At 45.3% G+C, this 18,917-nt stretch overlaps 1 protein-coding gene across 1 annotated transcript in view; it reads right to left on the minus strand.

The window, feature by feature from the left end:
* Positions 1-449: 449 nt before the first annotated feature.
* LOC144164857 (gonadotropin-releasing hormone receptor-like) overlaps positions 450-18,917 on the minus strand; it is a 40,004-nt gene continuing 21,536 nt past the window's right edge. Inside the window, exon 2 of the mRNA XM_077695106.1 lies at positions 450-545. Coding sequence (XP_077551232.1) covers positions 450-545 — 96 coding nt within the window. The remainder of the gene's footprint in view (positions 546-18,917) is intronic.

Genomic DNA, 18,917 nt, shown 5'->3' on the forward strand with positions numbered 1-18,917 from the left:
TTTTGATCACAATGCGAGTCGTACGTCATACATATTGAATAAATCTGGTTACTTTACTCCTATCGAAAAGACGTCATTGGGGATTGCCTCTCACAAGAACAAAATTATCACCAATGGTTCTTATATAGCACAAATAAATTTTAAGTAAACAACTGTTTGCTCTGTAAGAAAATTACTACGCCATGCAAGTTGCCACTTAATTAGGTGGGCCATGAGCAACGCATTGAAGAAAAGAAGCTTTATTTTAAACGAGAACAACTTACGAAAACGACCGAGTACGCACGCTACCCGAGATTCTTTCCGACGGGTGTGGGCAACATGGTTATCCCGAAAAATTTTATCCTTGACCCACACACACAGCGTTCTCAAGTCTCACTGGCCATCCGCAGAGCCAGTTCTGCAACAGCTCCCCGTCTCTCTAAACCACAGCCACCCGGGTAATTGGGTTACTAGAGCTCGTCACTTCCTTCGGCTTCCGAGCAGTACGCATCGTGGGCCTCTTCCCAGGTCCGGTTGCAGGGGCTAGCAGCACTCCCCGGCCACATCTATGAACGCATAAAACGAACTGTGCAACATGGGTGCAGTACATAGTTACCGCAGAACGTTGGCTGCGTGGCGTCCTCTCACGCTGGATTACAGGGTCGCATTACCTACCCCAGCTGCTGGCCTCCTCACAGGCAGATATCAGGGCCGCGTTACCTTCCCCAGACGTTACCTCTCCAGTTACCTCCCCTAACACCACGTTTTGAGAAATATAGTGTAAGGCCTTCTTTTAGATTTCACGAAAGCTCACGACTTAGTCAACCACCATGTCCTCATTCAGAAGCTGGGATACCATGGCTTCCACGGCAAAGGGCTTTCTTTATCCTTTTCTGATTTACGATATCGGACACAATAGGTCGACATTCACGGACATTGCTCAGCCATAAGGCAAGTAACTTCATAGGTTCCCCAGGGGACAATTTTAGGGCCTTTCTTGTTCTTAAATTATAGAAATGATATAGTTAATATAGACAAATATGCCGACTATATCGTATACGCATTCGACACATGTGTGTTTTTCTGTACACAGTCAAGCACCGATTTAGATGAACTAGCGAATAGGGAATTTGAAGAAATAAACACCCGGGGAAAAAAATGATCTGAAAATCAATGTTAATAATGCTAAGGCAGTGATGTTTCGCCCACGTCAAAAACGTTTTCATCTTGCATCATTTGTAATCAATAACTTTGCCATTGAAGTCGTTCGTCATTTTAAAACTCTGGAAATCATTTTTACAGAACGTATGTATGGGACGACTACGTTGCCTACATCATCCAGGAATTTCGCACATGCCTGGGTCTGCGTCACTACTGTTCATCTTTTCCCATTTCAGTGAATATACAGCTCTACAATTCTCTGTTTTCCTCGATCATGAATTACGGCTCTTTGGATTGGGCAGCGACAACAGCTGAAAATATTGACAGACTATCCGTTTACAAAATTGTTTAATCCGCATAATAGCCAAGGGCCCTAGCTATTCTCACTCAGCAGAATTGATTACACGGAATCCGTGTATACCTTGTATGCACCTATAGATTGATCCGTTATTAGATTCGCAAATGGTTAAGTACGACACTTCATCAGCTAATTGATATGGGCTTAGTACGCACCATCCTATGTATTGTTCACAAAATCCCGAAAAATGAAATTTTATTATTTGCCAAAAAAATTACGGCAAACAGATGCTGCAAGTTTGCTTACCCGCAGCCCTGAACGAACTGTACGAGAAACATACCCCAGATGTGGTAAATAAATCATTCACAGATTTACGTAGAACATTTGTGTAAACCCAACCGAAGGGTAGGGAGCAAAATGATGAGTTTATTTTCTATTTTCCGCCGTCTGAATAGTGCCAGTGTTTCTTATCACGCACATTCCTGTACCCAGGCATACTTTGTTATGGTGCAAAGCACATCGTACTAGCATTATTTTGACTTTTTAAGTGTTTGTTTGTTACTTATCTAACTCATATTGTTTGCACCAGATCATCCATGCTTCCCGCCCCGATATTGTTTACATTTGTCTTATATCATAATTTTTGTGTGCACATTTCTGTCCGCGAGCAGCTGCGTCTGCAATGTTTAAATTCCCTTATTGTATCTGTAACACACCGCAATTTTCACTATATATGCCTTCTAAGGGACACAGACCCCATCAAGCCTTTCTTGGGCAATTTGTAAGTGCCATAAGCATCTTATGATGTTTGAATAAACTGATTTGATTTGATTTGCCTGCGCAATCCGACTTGCCTTGCTCCCGCGCGGGAAACAAGAGAGTCATAGCTACTCCCGCCCATACTTCCGCTGATGCTTTTTACCTATATCGTAAGTGAGCCTCGGATTTTCTTCGTTTCTTCATATGCATTGCAGGCGGTGGGAAACTACCCCTTTTTTTCTACTTTATGTGCGCCCAGTGCAACGAAAGAGCCCGTGCACTTTATAGTATAGTCTTCAGGACTCAAGCGCGAGGTGTGCGTGATTCTCGAATGAACGAGTTCGGCTTCAGACAACGTATCGTAAACACGCATACTTGTGCCGTCCAGCGCGCGCTTAAACACTACGCCTGATTTCCTTCGCGTAACTCCCACCACTTGGCAAGCTTCCTAAGCAATCGAAACCGTCGTGAAACCCGCACTGCGACTGGTGTTACTCTGGCAACCTCGTCGGAGCGAAGCATTGGCCTGTTATCACAAAAACAACACGAGCGCACGGCGAAAACGCACCAACTTAGCTGGAGCACCGACTGATAACAAAACAGTGACAATGCGTAAAAGCTGCTGAAGACGACACGCGTCGAGACCAGCGACTTCAGCGCAATTGAAATGCTCTCCACTACGTGACAGTGAATTTTCGAGCAACCTCAGCTGAAAAAACTGCACGCCTCACAACGACAAAGCCGCGTTTCCAATAAAAACGAGGCAAATGAGTGAAGATGACATTGATTGCGAAAAGCATCAAGTTCTGAGGCGAGAACACACCAGTCAGCCGATCGGTTGGAACTGTCAAAGCTGTGAGTAAACAGCTTTAAAAACATTCTTTTTGCTGGCAGCTCGAGCACAAGGCATCGAGTGCGGCGGTAAGCAGTACTCGAAATCGTTTGAGTACCGCGGTCGTAAATGTGAACTGGGGGCTTATTATTCACTGCTTGGGCGGTGAACACCAATGGGGGCTACTAAGGTAGGGATCTCACAAACTCGCACATCTTTTCCACCTGCGCGTTTATACGTTTAGATTGCTTCATTTCTTTGCTTCGGAACTGTCTAGAGCAGCAGCAAAGCTTTATGCGGTCGACGCTGAATAACACTGAAGAGATAACTAACCTGCCCCAGGGGCCAAGTAAACACACAAGAATGTATTTTCCACGCGTCAGGAAGGTACAGAATTCCGGTGGATGCATCGGGAACCTGCGACTCCATATCATTACTAGAGTCGTCCATTGCTCTTGAAAGACTATGAATGACGTACTTTGGCCCAACAGAATGCTCAAGTGAATTTAGCGCAGGAGAAGAAGAAAACATTTGCGGTAACGCTTCCTTTATTGCTCCCTTTGCTTCATCAGGTGTCACAGTCTGTCTACACAAGCTCAAAAAGTATTTAAGAAATGCCTTGTGTACACATGTTAATCTTGTTTAAACTACCCGATACCATGGTCGTTGTGTACTTTGCATGCTAGTGAGCTAATCACAACGTTTTATGTGCGAGAAGGCTTAAACATGGTCTGTATGGGCTTTCGCTGCAAGTCAACGTAAAGGACGTCGGAATACAGGCGCTTGGAAACACATAGTTTCACATTGCCCACAAAACCTATACGAAAGAGCGAAGAAGCAGCCACGAACTGCCAATACAATACGACCTTAGTTTCATGCTTACTATCACAGCTAAGATCCTTTGTCAGGTCCCTTTTCTGGTTCCGCGGTCTTTTGTCCAAACGTTGTCCGAAGCACTTGTATATTATGCATTTGCGGTGTGCATTATATATTTCGTAAGGTTACATTATTGTTGTTTTGGTTGGTAACGCAAAAAACGGACTCTGTCCTTCGCTGATGCCAAAGAAAGGGGAACGTCAGGGGGCCGCCACCCGTCACAGGGGATCATTGAAGTGAAATATTTTTCTCGGCAGATCCAAATAACGCAGGCCGGCAGCAGTCACCACTGTATTCATACAAGCATTAGGAAAGACATTTTACTTTCCAGCAGAGCACCAGCTCCCCCAAGCTTTTAAATTTGGCCATACATAATATCAAGAATAATAGCACTTGTGAATGCTCGATGTGATATACGAGAACAAAATTACGCGCTTCTTTTAATAATTGTATCTAGAAAACGGCGCATGCCCTACACTCATTTCTCGTACACGATTTGTTTCTACGCATTAGGTAAAACAACGGCAGTTTTTCTAGCACTGCCCTCAATGGCAGGTTTGCGCCACTAGCAATGTGAGGTATTCAATGGAGGTCCCAACACTTCGCCTCCGCGTGGCTGCTACTGTGACGAGAAATCTTATTCAGCGGGTAACAACGGTTTCTTTTCAAAGTGAAATGCTGCACATAAAAGTGGAAAGTGCGGAAAATGCGACCAATATTCTTCGTCATTACTCCTTCCATGCTTACCGATGATTGCAGTGATTGGCAACTAGTCTCTCTGTCAAAAGAAAGCCTTAGACATCGACTCCGGCCATAAGCGGCAGGCAATATGTCCAACGGGGTAACGCATGTGACCTTATGAAGATGAAGCAACGCAAACTTCCAGACACACGTGTTGCCAATTGTCACAAAAGACAAAAAAAAATCGGGATTGGAAAAGCTATATTTCTTTGCCTCTCTAGAAAATCTGCCTTTGTCCACAAGTGCTCTTCTTTCAAGCTACGATTGTCTTCGGGAATTGCTTTTCAGAGAAGCGATGGTTATCTCCCGAATTTTACGGGCAATTTCAAGCAGCCGAATGCTTCGCACTTTCCATTTTCTCCCAAATTTAGCCTAAACGTGAAACGCTTCAAAGCAAAATTCGTCTTCAAAGTTCATTCTTCAGGACTCCGAAAGCACTGCATCAGCGAAGGAGAAGGAAGAGAATAGAATAAAATACCGGCGTTTCATTTAGCTCCGACAGTCTGTAGCTTTCGCACGCAAGCAAATGGGAGTTTCTATCTTTACATGAGGCGCCCTGCGTAACGTCACCGGCTGCGTGAGATTCGCAGCTTCTGCAATGACATCAAAGAAAAGAGAGCACGCGAAATGCCTTCGCATTCGCCGCGCTCGACGGAGCAGATTTCCCTCGTCCAGGACACCAGAAGCCTCTGCAGGAAACAATTGGCACGCTCGCTGCTGTTTCCACTTTGCTGGAAGAGCCATGAAGGAGAGAAAAAAGCAGGGTTCTCAAGGCGGACCCCATTCCTGCGAACTTCATTGGAGCACACTCTGAAAAGCCTCCCGTTAGTAAACATGCACTGGCGTCTCGTTTACCTTCACATTTGTTTACGCAACGACCGAGTAGGCGAAGCAACAATACGGTTTTTCTCCCGTTCCCGGTGATACGTGAAGGCGCCTTTTAGACATACATCAAGCCAGGATGTGTAGCAGAAACGTGCGGAAAAAGAACAGCACCGGCGCAAAGAGAACGCTTCTTTCTTGTAATTTGAGCTCTTATCCTCCAGCCTTTTTTAGAAGCACAGAGCGGGAAATTTCTGTTTTTATTTTCAGAATCAGGAAGCAAATGCCATGGCCATTCTGTGTCCAAGTTAGCATAATTGGGCGTGTTAGGTGCCGCTAGACTGAGAGCATTAAGATTACTGTCTAGTCGCCGTGCTTAAAATTGCATAAGCCGCTCGGAATGGACGGCATTAAGACGCGTGAACTGCGTTAAGTGTGCACACAAGGAACGTTAAGGAGGTGATAAATTGCCAGTTGATCTGATGTCATGTGCACTCGTTTTCTTCTTTAGAACAAGACAGAATAAGAGGAGTAACACAAGAAAGGTTCCTGGGAGTAAATTGATGGCAGTTACAAGCGTGCATTTTTGCTGCTAGGGTAGAAGGGGGACACGCGCTATCTGTTGGTAGAGCCGATAGTACCAGCTGACATCCCCTGCTTTCAGATAATCTATGTATTTTATTTACGCAATAGTACAGAGTCAATTGAATAATACAAGTAGTACGCCCAAAATGAAGAATATATACGTACACGTGCCATCCAATGCAATACAACACATTATGCAATGTATACAATAGCAACATCAACCTAGAACCTGCAACAAGACATATGCAATAGGCCAAGCTTAAAGGCAGAAACCTCAACAACTGATACTACTCAGTTTGAGTCAGCTGCTTTGTTGTAGCGCGTGGGAAGCGTCCCGTCAACCGTCGTCCACCATATCGATCGGTAGCGTGCTGCAGCTGCTCCTTCCTGTCTTGCTATGCTGCAATTGGTTTTTCGCGGAGCTGGGAACCGACCCCACCCCACCAAGCATTTGCGTCCCTGCGAAAGACAGGTGCACTTTTGTGCCACTCGCAAGCCGAAATAGGCAAGAAGGCGTGCGGAAGAGTTCCGTTACTTCAATTAGACTTGCCTAAGGTAGACGCACTGAGTGTGTGAGAGAGTGGTCCCTTCAGCATGTAGTTGGGAGCAGGCACATTTCGAAAACCAGCCGCCCAATGAGGCCCGAAATATACTGTTTTCCGCGAGCAACGCAGCGGATATGATTTAGTAGATGACTTCAGTAAGCTGGTACCCAGAAGCAGCCGAGGAAACTAACAAAACGGTAGGCTCCATGGAGAAACAAATAATGAATGGGAATTCTTGTTACGGAAAGTTTTAATGCGAATTCCACTGCATTAGGCAAAGTACAGCGGAAGTATCTGTTAGTATGAATAGGAGACAAGAGCAGCGTTTTCTGCTTCCTAGCTTTTGAAAGCAGCTAAACCATGTGCCTTTGTCAGATGTGACTTCCTCTTCATCGGTACGCCACTATGATACGCAATGACGCGGATAATGTGTCATGCAGTAACATCGGTGGTGACGAACTCTTCCTATCTTCGAATCGTTAAATGTTATAATGGGGACTTTCTGATTACTTTAAATAGGCTCCAGCTAGCTCTAGTGTAGAGATTTGAACATGCATATGATCTACCATTGGTCTGTATAAATCGATAGCCCCGCAATACGGCGTGCCTTACAGCATAGGCGATGCTTTGTCGCGACAATTATCAATTCAAACTTTTGATTGTGCATTGCTGGGTGCCTATTGTGCAAGTTTGGCCGCATACGGTACGGAATACTGTCACGAGACCATACGCAGTTCCGGTTTTGCATCATTAAACTACTCATAATAACAGCGCTACTGACACAGACAGAAAGAAGAGGGCACAAACACGGCGGTGACTAACAACTGAGTTTTATTGCTTAGGCCAGTGGTTTTTATACACACATGGGCAAAAACAACAAAAAGGAAAAAAGAGAAGGAAACACTAAATTAACACGTGACCATATGAGAGCGTGAGCGTGGCATCATGCTGACTTTACGTATATTCACAAGTTAATCTACTTACGGGGCAAGAAGTACGATGAACACAAAACACAAGTCCATTTTGTAATCAATTTGGAAACAAGACACAGATTACCAGGGTGGGCTTACTGCGCTAGAAATCTACACTCTTTTTCTGCGAGGGCGATAGATGGGGTGCTTATGCATTTATCACCTAACTTGTTAATTTCTGTGCCCACGAAGATTTCTCGCACGATTTGGCTGCCATGTTCGCCTATCACTACGCTATGGTCAAAAAGGGGCTGGCATTTGCTAACGCAATCACGACAATGCTGGGCGAGGTGATCACTGAACGTTTTTGAAACATTGTTATTGTATTCCCTCAGCCTATCATTCAGGCATCGGCCAGTTTGGCCGACGTATTTCTTGCCGCACGAGAGAGGCACAGAATAAGCAACTTTTTCTGCGCAGGGAACAAACTGCTTGTGATGCTTCGTAGTGCACTCGTTACACATAGTGAGACGCGTGTTAACTTTACGACACATTTGCGACAGTTTCAGGGGAGCTGAAACTACAACTTTCACATTGCCGCCTTTTCCTACTTTTTTCAGGCCATGAGCAACTCGATGCATGTACGACACCACTGCAATGGGTTCCTTCTTTTTGGGAGCTGGACTGAGGCTGTTCCTGCTCCTTTTCTTTCTTCTTTAGTTCATTCAAAATGGACTCCGCTACGGCTGCCTGCACACACGTTGGGTACCCCGTGGCCGATAGGCTCTGTGTTTGTGCCTCAAAACTGCTCTGGATGGTATGGGGGCAGGATTTCCTTAGCGCGTTGCCAAGACAAGTCTTGACAATGGCTCTTTTCACAAGTTTCGTGTGAGCCGACGCATAAGGAAGGAGCGGCTTGTTGCCACGCGGGTCGTACTGCCAGCATACGTGGTGGTCTAGCAGCCGGAGTCTCAAATCCAGAAACTTGATGGAGCCATTTGATGGCTCTTCCTGGGTCAGAACCAGTGGCGACATACAAGCATCGAAATTGCCCCTGACCTGAGCCAGCACGGACGGGAAACTTGCAGCATCAGTTTCGAACAACACAAAATAATCGTCTACAAAACGAAACACTTTTGCCACGCTAGAACCAAGTAGGTGACCTTCAAGGACTCTGTCACGACTGGCCAAAAACAAATCACTCAAGATCGGCGCGATGCAGGAGCCAATACAGACCCCGTTTTTTTGCAAATACGTGCCGCCTTCCCAACTAGCGTAGGAAGATGTCAGGTACACTGTGAGCAGCTCCAGGAAACCCTGAACAGACATGCCTGTGTCGTTCTGAAATGCCACATTGCCATGCTCATCAATACACTCTTCAACGCAAGCAAGAACGTCACTGTGCGAAAGCGAGTAATAGAGGTCCTTTACATCAAAAGAGCATGCCTTGTACCCCCGGTCCTTGTTATCCTGAAGAAAGCTAATTACTTATCCGGAGTTGCGTACCAAGAAAGGATCCCGAATTGGCAGCAATTTCAGTTTTTTCTGTAGAAATGAAGACACGTTATGTAACCACGACCCTGTTTCAGAAACGATAACACGAAATGGGCAACCATGTTTGTGCGTTTTGGCGCTAAAAAATAGCTGCAGTCTCACACTTTTGCTCCGGTTCACAGAATTGACCAGTTTCTCCAGGCCTAGGTCAGTACACAACTTCTTTGCCTTAGATTTAAGTTTTGCTAGGTTTACGTCGTCATGGCACTTGAAGACGGACAGAATGGCTGCTTTCGCTTTAGTGACGTACAAGTCCCGGGGTAACACAAGAAATCCCCCTTCTTTATCGGCGGGCAGGAGGGCAAGGGAATGCTCTTTCAAATAGGTAACTGCCTTCTTCATACTGGAAACACTCGAAACAGGTTTGCGTTTCAACAAAACGTCCACCCCTTCTGATACACATCTATCTGCTTCTGTTTCGGGAGCTTCGGGAGCTAGTCTGTGTATAAAAACCATGTGTGTATAAAAAACACTGGCCTAAGCAATAAAACTCAGTTGTTATTCAGCGCCGTGTTTGTGCCCTCTTCTTTCTGTCTGTGTCAGTAGCGCTGTTATTATGAACATGTACCAACTCGCCCAGTCTTCCGTTTTAGCTTCATTAAACTAACCACTGTTTATAGGAGCATCCAATCGACGCTGAATCAACTGTGTTGATCAACGCCAGGACTGTTAAGAGCGTGCATGCAGGAGTTGTGCGGATACGTTCATTTTATATTGTTTAGTGGGCACGTAGTATTGAAAGCGTATAAACACGTCATAAAAGTGATTATTCGAATGTCCCCACCGTAGCGTGGTAAGTCCACCTCGGTGGTCACTGTGTAAACAGCACTTATATCCTTAACAAGGGTGTGCAGGTTTCCAGGTGGTTTGTTTTATTTTTGCTGCGAACGATTAGAGAACGCTGGTCGTCAAGGTGTATGGGAAACTCGCCAAATACGTCTCTCAAAGGAAGATTGTAAACGAATAGGAAGCGTGTTGCTTCGACAATGCAGCATTTTAACTCCCACAAACGTTTGCGTCGCCATGAATGCCTAGTTGTTGATATTTAAAAGCGCACGCCTTCTGTTGCCCATTCTGTGTAAATTCAGCGTCCGGCGCACCTACGATGGTACCAGAAGTTTCATTAGCAGAGACATCTAACTGCCCTTTCTGATCAATTGAAGTTGTGTCTGAAGCGCACAGCTTATTCGCCAACCTCCATTTTACTCCGACGATAACTTGCCAGGCTCATTCCGGCAAAATTCGGCACCCGATTTACGTGCGGTGGCAATAAATCTTCAATTCGCTGATACGTCATTCTTACATTCCCGCTAAAGGGAATCGGCCGGTGACGATGACAGCTGCCATCAGAAGCTCGCCAAAAACATTTGTTTCTGGCGAGCTCTGATGCGACCGTCTCAGCTGCATATGGGAAACATGGATGCCAGGGGAATTCTAGATCACAAAAAGTGGCAGGACACCAAATTGCCGTAGGATGAATGAAAGGAGCCGGTACTACCAAAACCTAAGCCAAAACTTTCCAATTTTCATAATGCCAAACGAACCTAATGAAGGTTCACAACACGCCCGACTACATTTACCGGACGAGGATTTCAGTGGCTCATTCGTAAAATTTATAGTTCGGTCTTTACGCAACGTACAAAGAAAATCCTAAACGCAGGCAAAAAAGGTGCTGTTATCGTCGTCGAAGCTCTCGATAAAACTACAGGCGGGAAATACCAGTTTCAAACAAATGCATAGCCCAATTCTCTATCTTACGCCGTATGACATCCTGTATACGCACGGTCTACGCACATGCGCCAGGATCCCACAGCGAAGGCACGCTAACGAGATTATCTGAGACCTTAACCGCAGCAAGCGAGAGAGCGCATGACTCCAGTTGCTAGCCGCCAGTGAAGCTCGGCAGTAAATAAGCGCCATCATTTTATACTGATCACTGAAGCGGTGCTTTCATCTTTAAGGCAAAAGCCCTAGGTGCCACAATCTGGAAACATTCGTCTTTTTCAAGTCAACAAAATCACCGCCGTTCTGGATAGTCAATAGAAAATACCAGCGATGAGATCGGATATGAGCCGTGGTTTCCACACTACAAGCTCAACGTGCTACCTCTGCGCTATCTCTGAATTTTTCGTTCTTCAATACACGCGAAACTTACTTAAACTCATGATCACAGATGAATACTAATAAACGATACATACGAATGGGCACAAAGGTCCAACTGCGGCTTGACACCCTCAAAACGAAGACAAGCAGGCGTCGAAAAGGTACATCCACTCCAGTGGCGCGCTCTGCGCCGCATAAACAGTCACCACAAACGAAGCCAATTCACAAAAAAGGACTTAGCTGGCCGAGCGGTTCCGCATGTCGGTCAATCATGCGTGACTTCGGCAAACTGTACAAACGCAGCGCAACTAAACCACAGGGCACCCGGTTACCACCCAGAAATAACAGGAACCTAATTTTATTCGAAGCAATGTAGACTTTTGAGTTGACTGCTGCAAAATGTCCCAATAATCACCGCGTCACTGCACAACAACAATGATCCGTTATCTCCTGTTGATTTCATAGGCTGCATTGTTTGATCAAGAAATAGATAGTCGCTTTTCGCGCAGCCTTGTTTCAACTCGAAGTGTGGAAGTATGAATCTTGAATAAACGCATTTTCTCATTTTGCGGAACACACATGCTCAAGACACGCTTTGAAACATCACTCTTATGGCGACCTAAATAAGGCTGGCGGTAAATAAGCGCCGGGAGAAGAATTGCATTTAAAATGCTCGTCATATCTTGCTTCACAGGCTGAATCTACATTTCAAGAAATATTGCGCAGCAAGAAAGCAATACCAGCAGTAGAACAAAAGTTGCTGTTTGTCTTGTTCCTTTGTGCATGGCACAAAACTGGCAAGTAATCAGGAGCTTTGAGGGGAAAGTGGACCCGCTTCACAACCTTCACATTTTTAGGACAGTTCGTGCCACATGACACCTGAAACTGATGGCACGTGTGCACATCAGTGCACACGAGACGCGCAAGCACATCAGTGCACACCAGACGCGCAAAACATTGATACTCGGGAAGCAGTGGCGTGTGTCAGTCTGCTTGCCGAAGTAATTCCCTCCATAACGAGGAGAAACGATATCGAAGAAAAAAAGGCAAACACAATGCAGCCGTAATGCAGTTGTTATTAAGTATCCCATCAATCTCCACTTCAAAGTCCATCAGGAGACGTAAATGCTACAACGAGTTTCAGTCTCACACTTCTGTCTTTACGACTTTACTATTACGTTTTCTTCACCACCTGTAATTGGTCGTTTGTACACCCTCTGTAAATTGTTCCTTTCTGTAATTCCTAGGTTCCCGTGTTGTAAAGAGTAATTGTTTAATATGGAGAGAGCCTTCGTGGCTCAACAAGAGCGAAAAGCGGTCGCAGTCGCCTTCAGCGTCGGCGGCAACACAAATGGCACCGAAATGGTCGCCGCGGTAAAGTGAAAACAAAAACACATGTTTGTTCGTGGAAGATTTGAACTCGGGTTGCAGGAACAGGAGGCGAGTGCTCTGACCACAGCGCTCCCGCTGCATGATGGTATAATTGAAGAATATTTAGCCCCAGGCGTGCCCCGAGAAAGCTGCACGTAACGGTACGTGGAGGACAGGCGCACACGGAGAAGACTGACTCTGAGGAAGCTGCAGCGTCCATTGCAACGGTTTGCCTGTGGGATTGATTCTGTTCGAAATACGAATAGGCGAAAGCCAATAAAAAGACAAAAACAGAGTTCTGCCACTGTTCTATAGGTTACCGGTTGTATATCCACATTTCCATGGATAATGATTACAAGCTGGCTCAAACCCTTCCTGGTGCTATAGGCGTTCGAACTATCTATAGTAACTAACGTTTGGGTTGGGGGTGATTGGTCCATCTTAAAACTGTGAAAAAGCGCTTAAACGAAGAGAGTAAGAGGCACACAGACCCGAGCACTGACTATCAAGTGAGCATTATTTATTACTTCCGCAAATGTAGAGGGAAAAATATAATGACATCCCACTCCTGCGTGAAAGGAAAACAGCACACCAGTGCGGCGTCATTATATTTTTCTTTTTTTTTTCGGAAGAAATAAATATTGCTCATTTGATACACAGTGCTCGTGTCTGCATCTTCTTTTACTGTCTTCGTTGAAGCGCTGTTTCACTGCTTTATCTACAGTGACTCCAGGAGCTCCGGCTTGCAAGTTTACTCTGCGGAAAACTTTTTTTAGATGCGAAGCCTCTCATGCACGGGGCTGTGTCCCTCCCTCGTTGTTGTCCGACGTCCGCAGTTTACTCCGCATGCGCGTCTCTTCAGCCCCGTCAGGGTTTGGGCTGACGTCAGCGCAGTCCACAATAAAAAGAAATGCTTAGGCGGTGCCAAGTTTCGATCCCACGACTCTCTGGCCGCAACGGGAGGTACGTGGCGCTCTTCCCACTGCGCTACAAACCGAGACGGGAGCATGTGCTACGAACGCGCCTTGTGTCCTTTACTCATTCAAACTACGTCAAGAAGCTACTGGTACAACGAAGGCACGCGAAGCTAAACGCGAAAACGATGAACTGATAACTTTAGAGGAGAATGTTGAATTTCCCGAGGGAAAGCTGTGGCTGGAAGCGCCACGCGCCTTGCAGCTCAACCACAGAAGAGGACGAAGAGGGCGGACAGCGGGGTACGAGCGTGAGCACGCAATAAAGACGAGAACCAGGAGGTGTTCGATCAGGTAACGCGGGTGTCGGTCTCTTCGCTGTCTCTACATTTCTCTACATTTCTCTGTCTCTACATAGGGGTTCACACTACGTTTCCATTCGTGCTCTGATAAATGAAACAACATAACGGCAACACAATGGAGCCTACACGGAACCACCACGATGCTTCGCATCCTCCTCATGGTTCCCCACGGGAAGATGGTGTAATTTTTTTCTTGCGTATATATTATTTGATGGCTTAAATCCTTGAATGCGCTATGAAGCATCTGATTAAGTTACACCACTTGCGCACCTTAGATCCCATAACCCTGACAAATCACATAAAGAGCACCTAATGAAAGCACAAAGAGAGAAAAAATTGACCGTACATATGGCGGGTAACCCGTAGTAACATTACCGCATTGTTTACGCTCCCGCCAAAGCCATACAAGACACGCGGTGCTATCATTCGCTTCCTAAGCCGCTAGCTGCGTCATTCTTTATTGGCAGCACGACAAGAAGTAGATAACTGCAAAAATGACGTGTACCGTCTGCAAAAATCTGGCTCGATTCTCCTGTAACTCGCGGTCAAAACAATAGTGCAGGAACAAAAAACACCCCGACCTGTCCTTTTTCGGCATTCTGAAGGGAAACTGCTGGGGATTGGGCACGCTCTGATCGTGTGACGATAATCCGGGGTAATTAAGACCTCGAGGACCTGCCTTGATAACAGCCACGTTGTCATTTGGATGAGTTTGGTTTATAATATTTGTACGTGTTTGAAGTTTGGCGGTTCAAGCGTCATTCCGGTGTTCGAGTTGAAGCGAAGTATTTTAGTCGTCTGTTGAAGAGCTCGCAGTTTGCAAATTAAGGTTCAACATGTCGACTTATTCCGGCAAAATGTGGATTACAGCTGGACTTACCGCTTTGATCGTCTATGCTTTACATATATTTGATAACAATGCGGAAATTTCTTGTTATGGAAGTTTATCTTGGTCATACAATAAATGATGAATGAAATGTAAACTTATGACTGCGCCGAGGATAACTAACACTTCTTCTTGACTTGAAGGCTAGTAACGGTAGTTTTGAATTTATTATATTCAATGGTGCGATACTATGTTTGCAGTTATTTGGTGCCCCATACTGGGTCTGTGAACGTTTTCTTTTCAATTCATGGAGGGGTTGCCTAAAGGAGGTAGTTTGCGTAAATTGCAAGACATGCTTGTTAGTCGCATACATAAAATATTAAATTAAAAGTTCTGCTAAATTTAGTTATAAACAAATATAACTGCGATTAACTAGCCAAACACCATGGTTTAAGTTCGAAAAACCTGTGTAAAGGAAAATTTGACATCCTCCTTAATGCAGCCGTACGGCTTCAAGCAAAGCTGTACGGCTTTCTTGGAAACTGCGCGGTAGAAGAAAAATTCAACTTGGTACAAGGTTCGAACCAGGTACCACTGCCTATCAGCTGCGACGTTTCTTCAACTGCGAAGTTTTTGACAAAGCAGTACAGCTTCCTTTTGCAGTCGTACGGCTGCATTGAGGTAGATGCCAACTTTCCTTCGCAGAGGCTTACTCCACCTTGGGCATTTCTGCTAAATCTGGCCTATTTATGCAACAAAGATGTATATCTGACGTGCGAGTGGCTACTCTCCTAAAGGATATTTTGTTGAAGAAGGTTCTCTGTATAGTACGACGTATCAAAAACCTTTTGAGTGCGATTAATGACTGTAAGCAATGCAATATTCTCATTCAACTTGCTCACGTGTTAGGAGTTGGTTTTTATATACCATTTCTATGTAAAGATCGCTCCAATACTGTAACAGAACAAGTAATAAAAGGACCGAGAAAACCTGTTAGAAACACCCCACGCGTTCTGTAAGGACATATTCGTATTATCTTCCTTTGCACCATACATAAAGGAGGCTGAGTTAGAAAAATTAGTGAGCAAATAATTACGAAATGTGTGTTTGTGAATATTGCCGCACAAATAATAATAAATCCTGTACACGGTTCTTAACGGCATATTGAATTCTCATTGTTGTTTCATAAAAATAAATAACCTAAACGACTCTTCTTACAGCCAAAAAACTAATGTCCGCAAATATCGAGGCGAAACGTTTTGTACTAGGTTTGTTCCTCTACTTTAAAAAAATGTTGTAGTGGCTCAGCGGCTAAGGGGTTGGGCTGCGGAGCCGAAGACGGGGATTGGACCGCAGCCACGGTTGCCGTTTTTATGGATAAATAGGAAAACGTGAGAGCCCATAAGCGCTTATACAAGCGTCATCTCTCGACCTTTTTTCGGAGAAGCGAATGCGCTGCCACCTGGTCCATGAAAGCAGACATCGAATAATGTGAACAAGTCGCTCCGGGATACAGAACTTTACGAATTTATTGACCCCCAGAGTCGCGAGTGCCATGCAATGATGGGAAGCAACCCCACCAATCTTTTTTGAACAGGCATTATGAAAAATTTCTGAGATTAACAGCGCGAAAGAACAGGACAACAGAGGAGTAGACTAACACAGCGCTGTGTTTATCTACTCCTCTGTTGTCCCGTCCTTTCGCGCTGTTAATCTCAGAAATATGTGCCAACTGGCTCGCCTACATTACGTGTTGCAATTATGAAAAACACAGTGTGAGCAGAGCCAGCTCATGACGCATACAATGGCAGGAGATGTGGAAATATAATAAACGGGCGGTTTGGTGGTATATAAATACAGGCTGTCATTCTCGTATTCATAGACCAGAGGGTCCTAGTAAACATACCATTACAGAATATCTGGATGTTCGAACAGCCGGAGAAAATGGAGCAATCGTGGCTGTTGGGAAGTCACGCGGTATTAAAAAATGTGCAGATGAAGGAAGCCCTGCAACTGAAATGGCGCTAGGATTGCTTCTGGAGCGACATGCGGTATTTTTGACACACAGGCACTCCAAGACAAATGCGCGGCTTTCGGTTTGACGTTTTAAAGGACCTTTGTCGACCTCTCAAATTAAGTTGATCTCTTTCTGGTAGTGATTGCTTTATTCCATGGCTGTGGCGTGATGTAAGTTTATTCCTTGCACTTACGCATCAGCAGTTTTATTCTTGCGTAGTGACCTAAAAAAGGCGGGGACATGATTAAAGAATCAAGATCCTAAATCTATCAAATGTACGTTCATAAGCCCCCAGACAACAATAAAACCTAGTTACAATAGTACTTAGTGGTGGTGGAAAGTCCTGTTGTAACCACTAGTTCTGTTCAGTGATTGCTAACGACGTAGAAAAATGTTCTAGGTGAAGTCAACCACCAGGTGTGACCATCGTCGCTACAACAGTTGTTGTGCGGCCGAGCATATATCTGAAAAATGGAATCCTCTTGAGAGTTTCGAAGTTGCGGAGATTAAGATCGGGACTCTGTGGAAACCGCAATTATAACTTCTCAGCAACGAGGGTTCTTCGATACTCAAGTATTTTGCGGCTTTGTGGGCTGTATATGAAGACACATGATGCGGGAGAAACAAATATCAGGTCTCCTAGGCCTAACTACAACTGAAGATAGAAAAATTCACGTTCGACACGTTACCATCCGGTAGATATTTCATGACAAAAGCCCGTGGTGGACAATATCATACGTAACTTCTGGGGAATGTCCATACTTCAGCAAGTACAGAATATGAACGCATTTGCAGCGAGTTTCTTGCTTTGTGCTATGAAAGTGTTTAAAAAACCGTTACCAGAAAAGAGCAATTAGACTACAAGCATAGTTATGACATAAAGAAACGAGCAGGAGAGGATGGCGTTCTTCTGCAGTGCTGTGCTGTGCTATGCTGTGCGCGCATCCTTTAGCACGCGCACGGCTTTTCGATATCATGACTTAGGGCATCAACCGTATGGTATAACAAGGCCGGTAAAGTTTCACGAGCTTATGAGTACGGAGAAAATTCTAATCCATCAATCAGACAACAACAACAAAAAAATAATTTACACGGCCCAAGACAGTGCCGAAAAGTTATGAAAGCAATCACATCGCAGATTTAGATTGATCAAGAAATTGTGGCTCGACACCACACATTTCGGTACGGAAGATTCACAACAGATAGAAGCGCGCATAATTTGTCACTACGCGTGCTTGAACATCTACCTGATGGCACAAACTCATCGGACTTTTATTGCGAAAGAATTCGTTAACTATGTAAGTCCCCCGCACGGGGCACCTTGAGCAATCTTGGTGACGGTACTGGCAATACCACGGACCCCGAGCCCCCATACTCTTGCTGTAATCTACCGTGGCTACGAGTTTTAAGGTGAAGGGCAGAAACCACAAACGATGGCTGTCGGAGCCCAGGTCAAGCTCCGGCGGATGGGCTCCCTGTCTGTTTACCAGGCAGGGAGCTCCGGGACCTCTCTCGGTATCAGGGTAACCCGAGCGAAGGAAGTACCCCTGTCCCCTGCTTTTATACATGCTGTATGTTTTTTTTTTCTAAATTTCCCAACCCCAATGATCGGCCCCCTAAAAGGGGCCGCACCGAAGTATCCTATCCACCCCTTCCGACCATGACAACCCCAAAACCTGACAACTACCCACATTTCTTGGTAATTGAATCTGTTGAAGAAACGTGGCCTATTGCTTCACAGTCCGTGTTCCTGATTTTGAAGTTCTTAGAAAGTATTATAGGAGAATCTTACAAAGCTAAGAAGCAAAGAACCGGCGAGATCTTGGTAGAGGTACACAATCAACAGCAGGCCACGAAACTCCCGAAGCAGACACGAATTGCCCATCTCGACGTCAAGGTCACGCCCCACCGCAGCCTCAACAGCTCCCAGGGCGTGATCTCGGAGCCAGATCTAGCAAACGAGACAGAAGCCGATCTTCTGGAAGGCCTGAAAAGTCAAGGTGTGACGGCTTTCAGGCGCATAACTATAAGAAGAGACGATAAGGTAATACCCACAAAACATATCATCCTCACATTTGATCGTTCTCTCCTTCCAGACCACATCAATGCTGGCTTCATGCGGTGCTCCGTCCGAGCGTACATCCCCTACCCGCGGCGCTGTTTCAAGTGCCAGCGGTTCGGGCATGGTACTAACTCGTGTCGGGGCCAAATAACCTGTGCCAAGTGTGCAACGTGACCATCCCATTGATAATTGTAGTTCA

This window comes from Haemaphysalis longicornis, unplaced genomic scaffold (assembly GCF_048455015.1).
Source record: "Haemaphysalis longicornis isolate Haplotype H1 unplaced genomic scaffold, Haemaphysalis longicornis Haplotype H1 scaffold_14, whole genome shotgun sequence".
NCBI classification, from domain to species: domain Eukaryota; kingdom Metazoa; phylum Arthropoda; class Arachnida; order Ixodida; family Ixodidae; genus Haemaphysalis; species Haemaphysalis longicornis.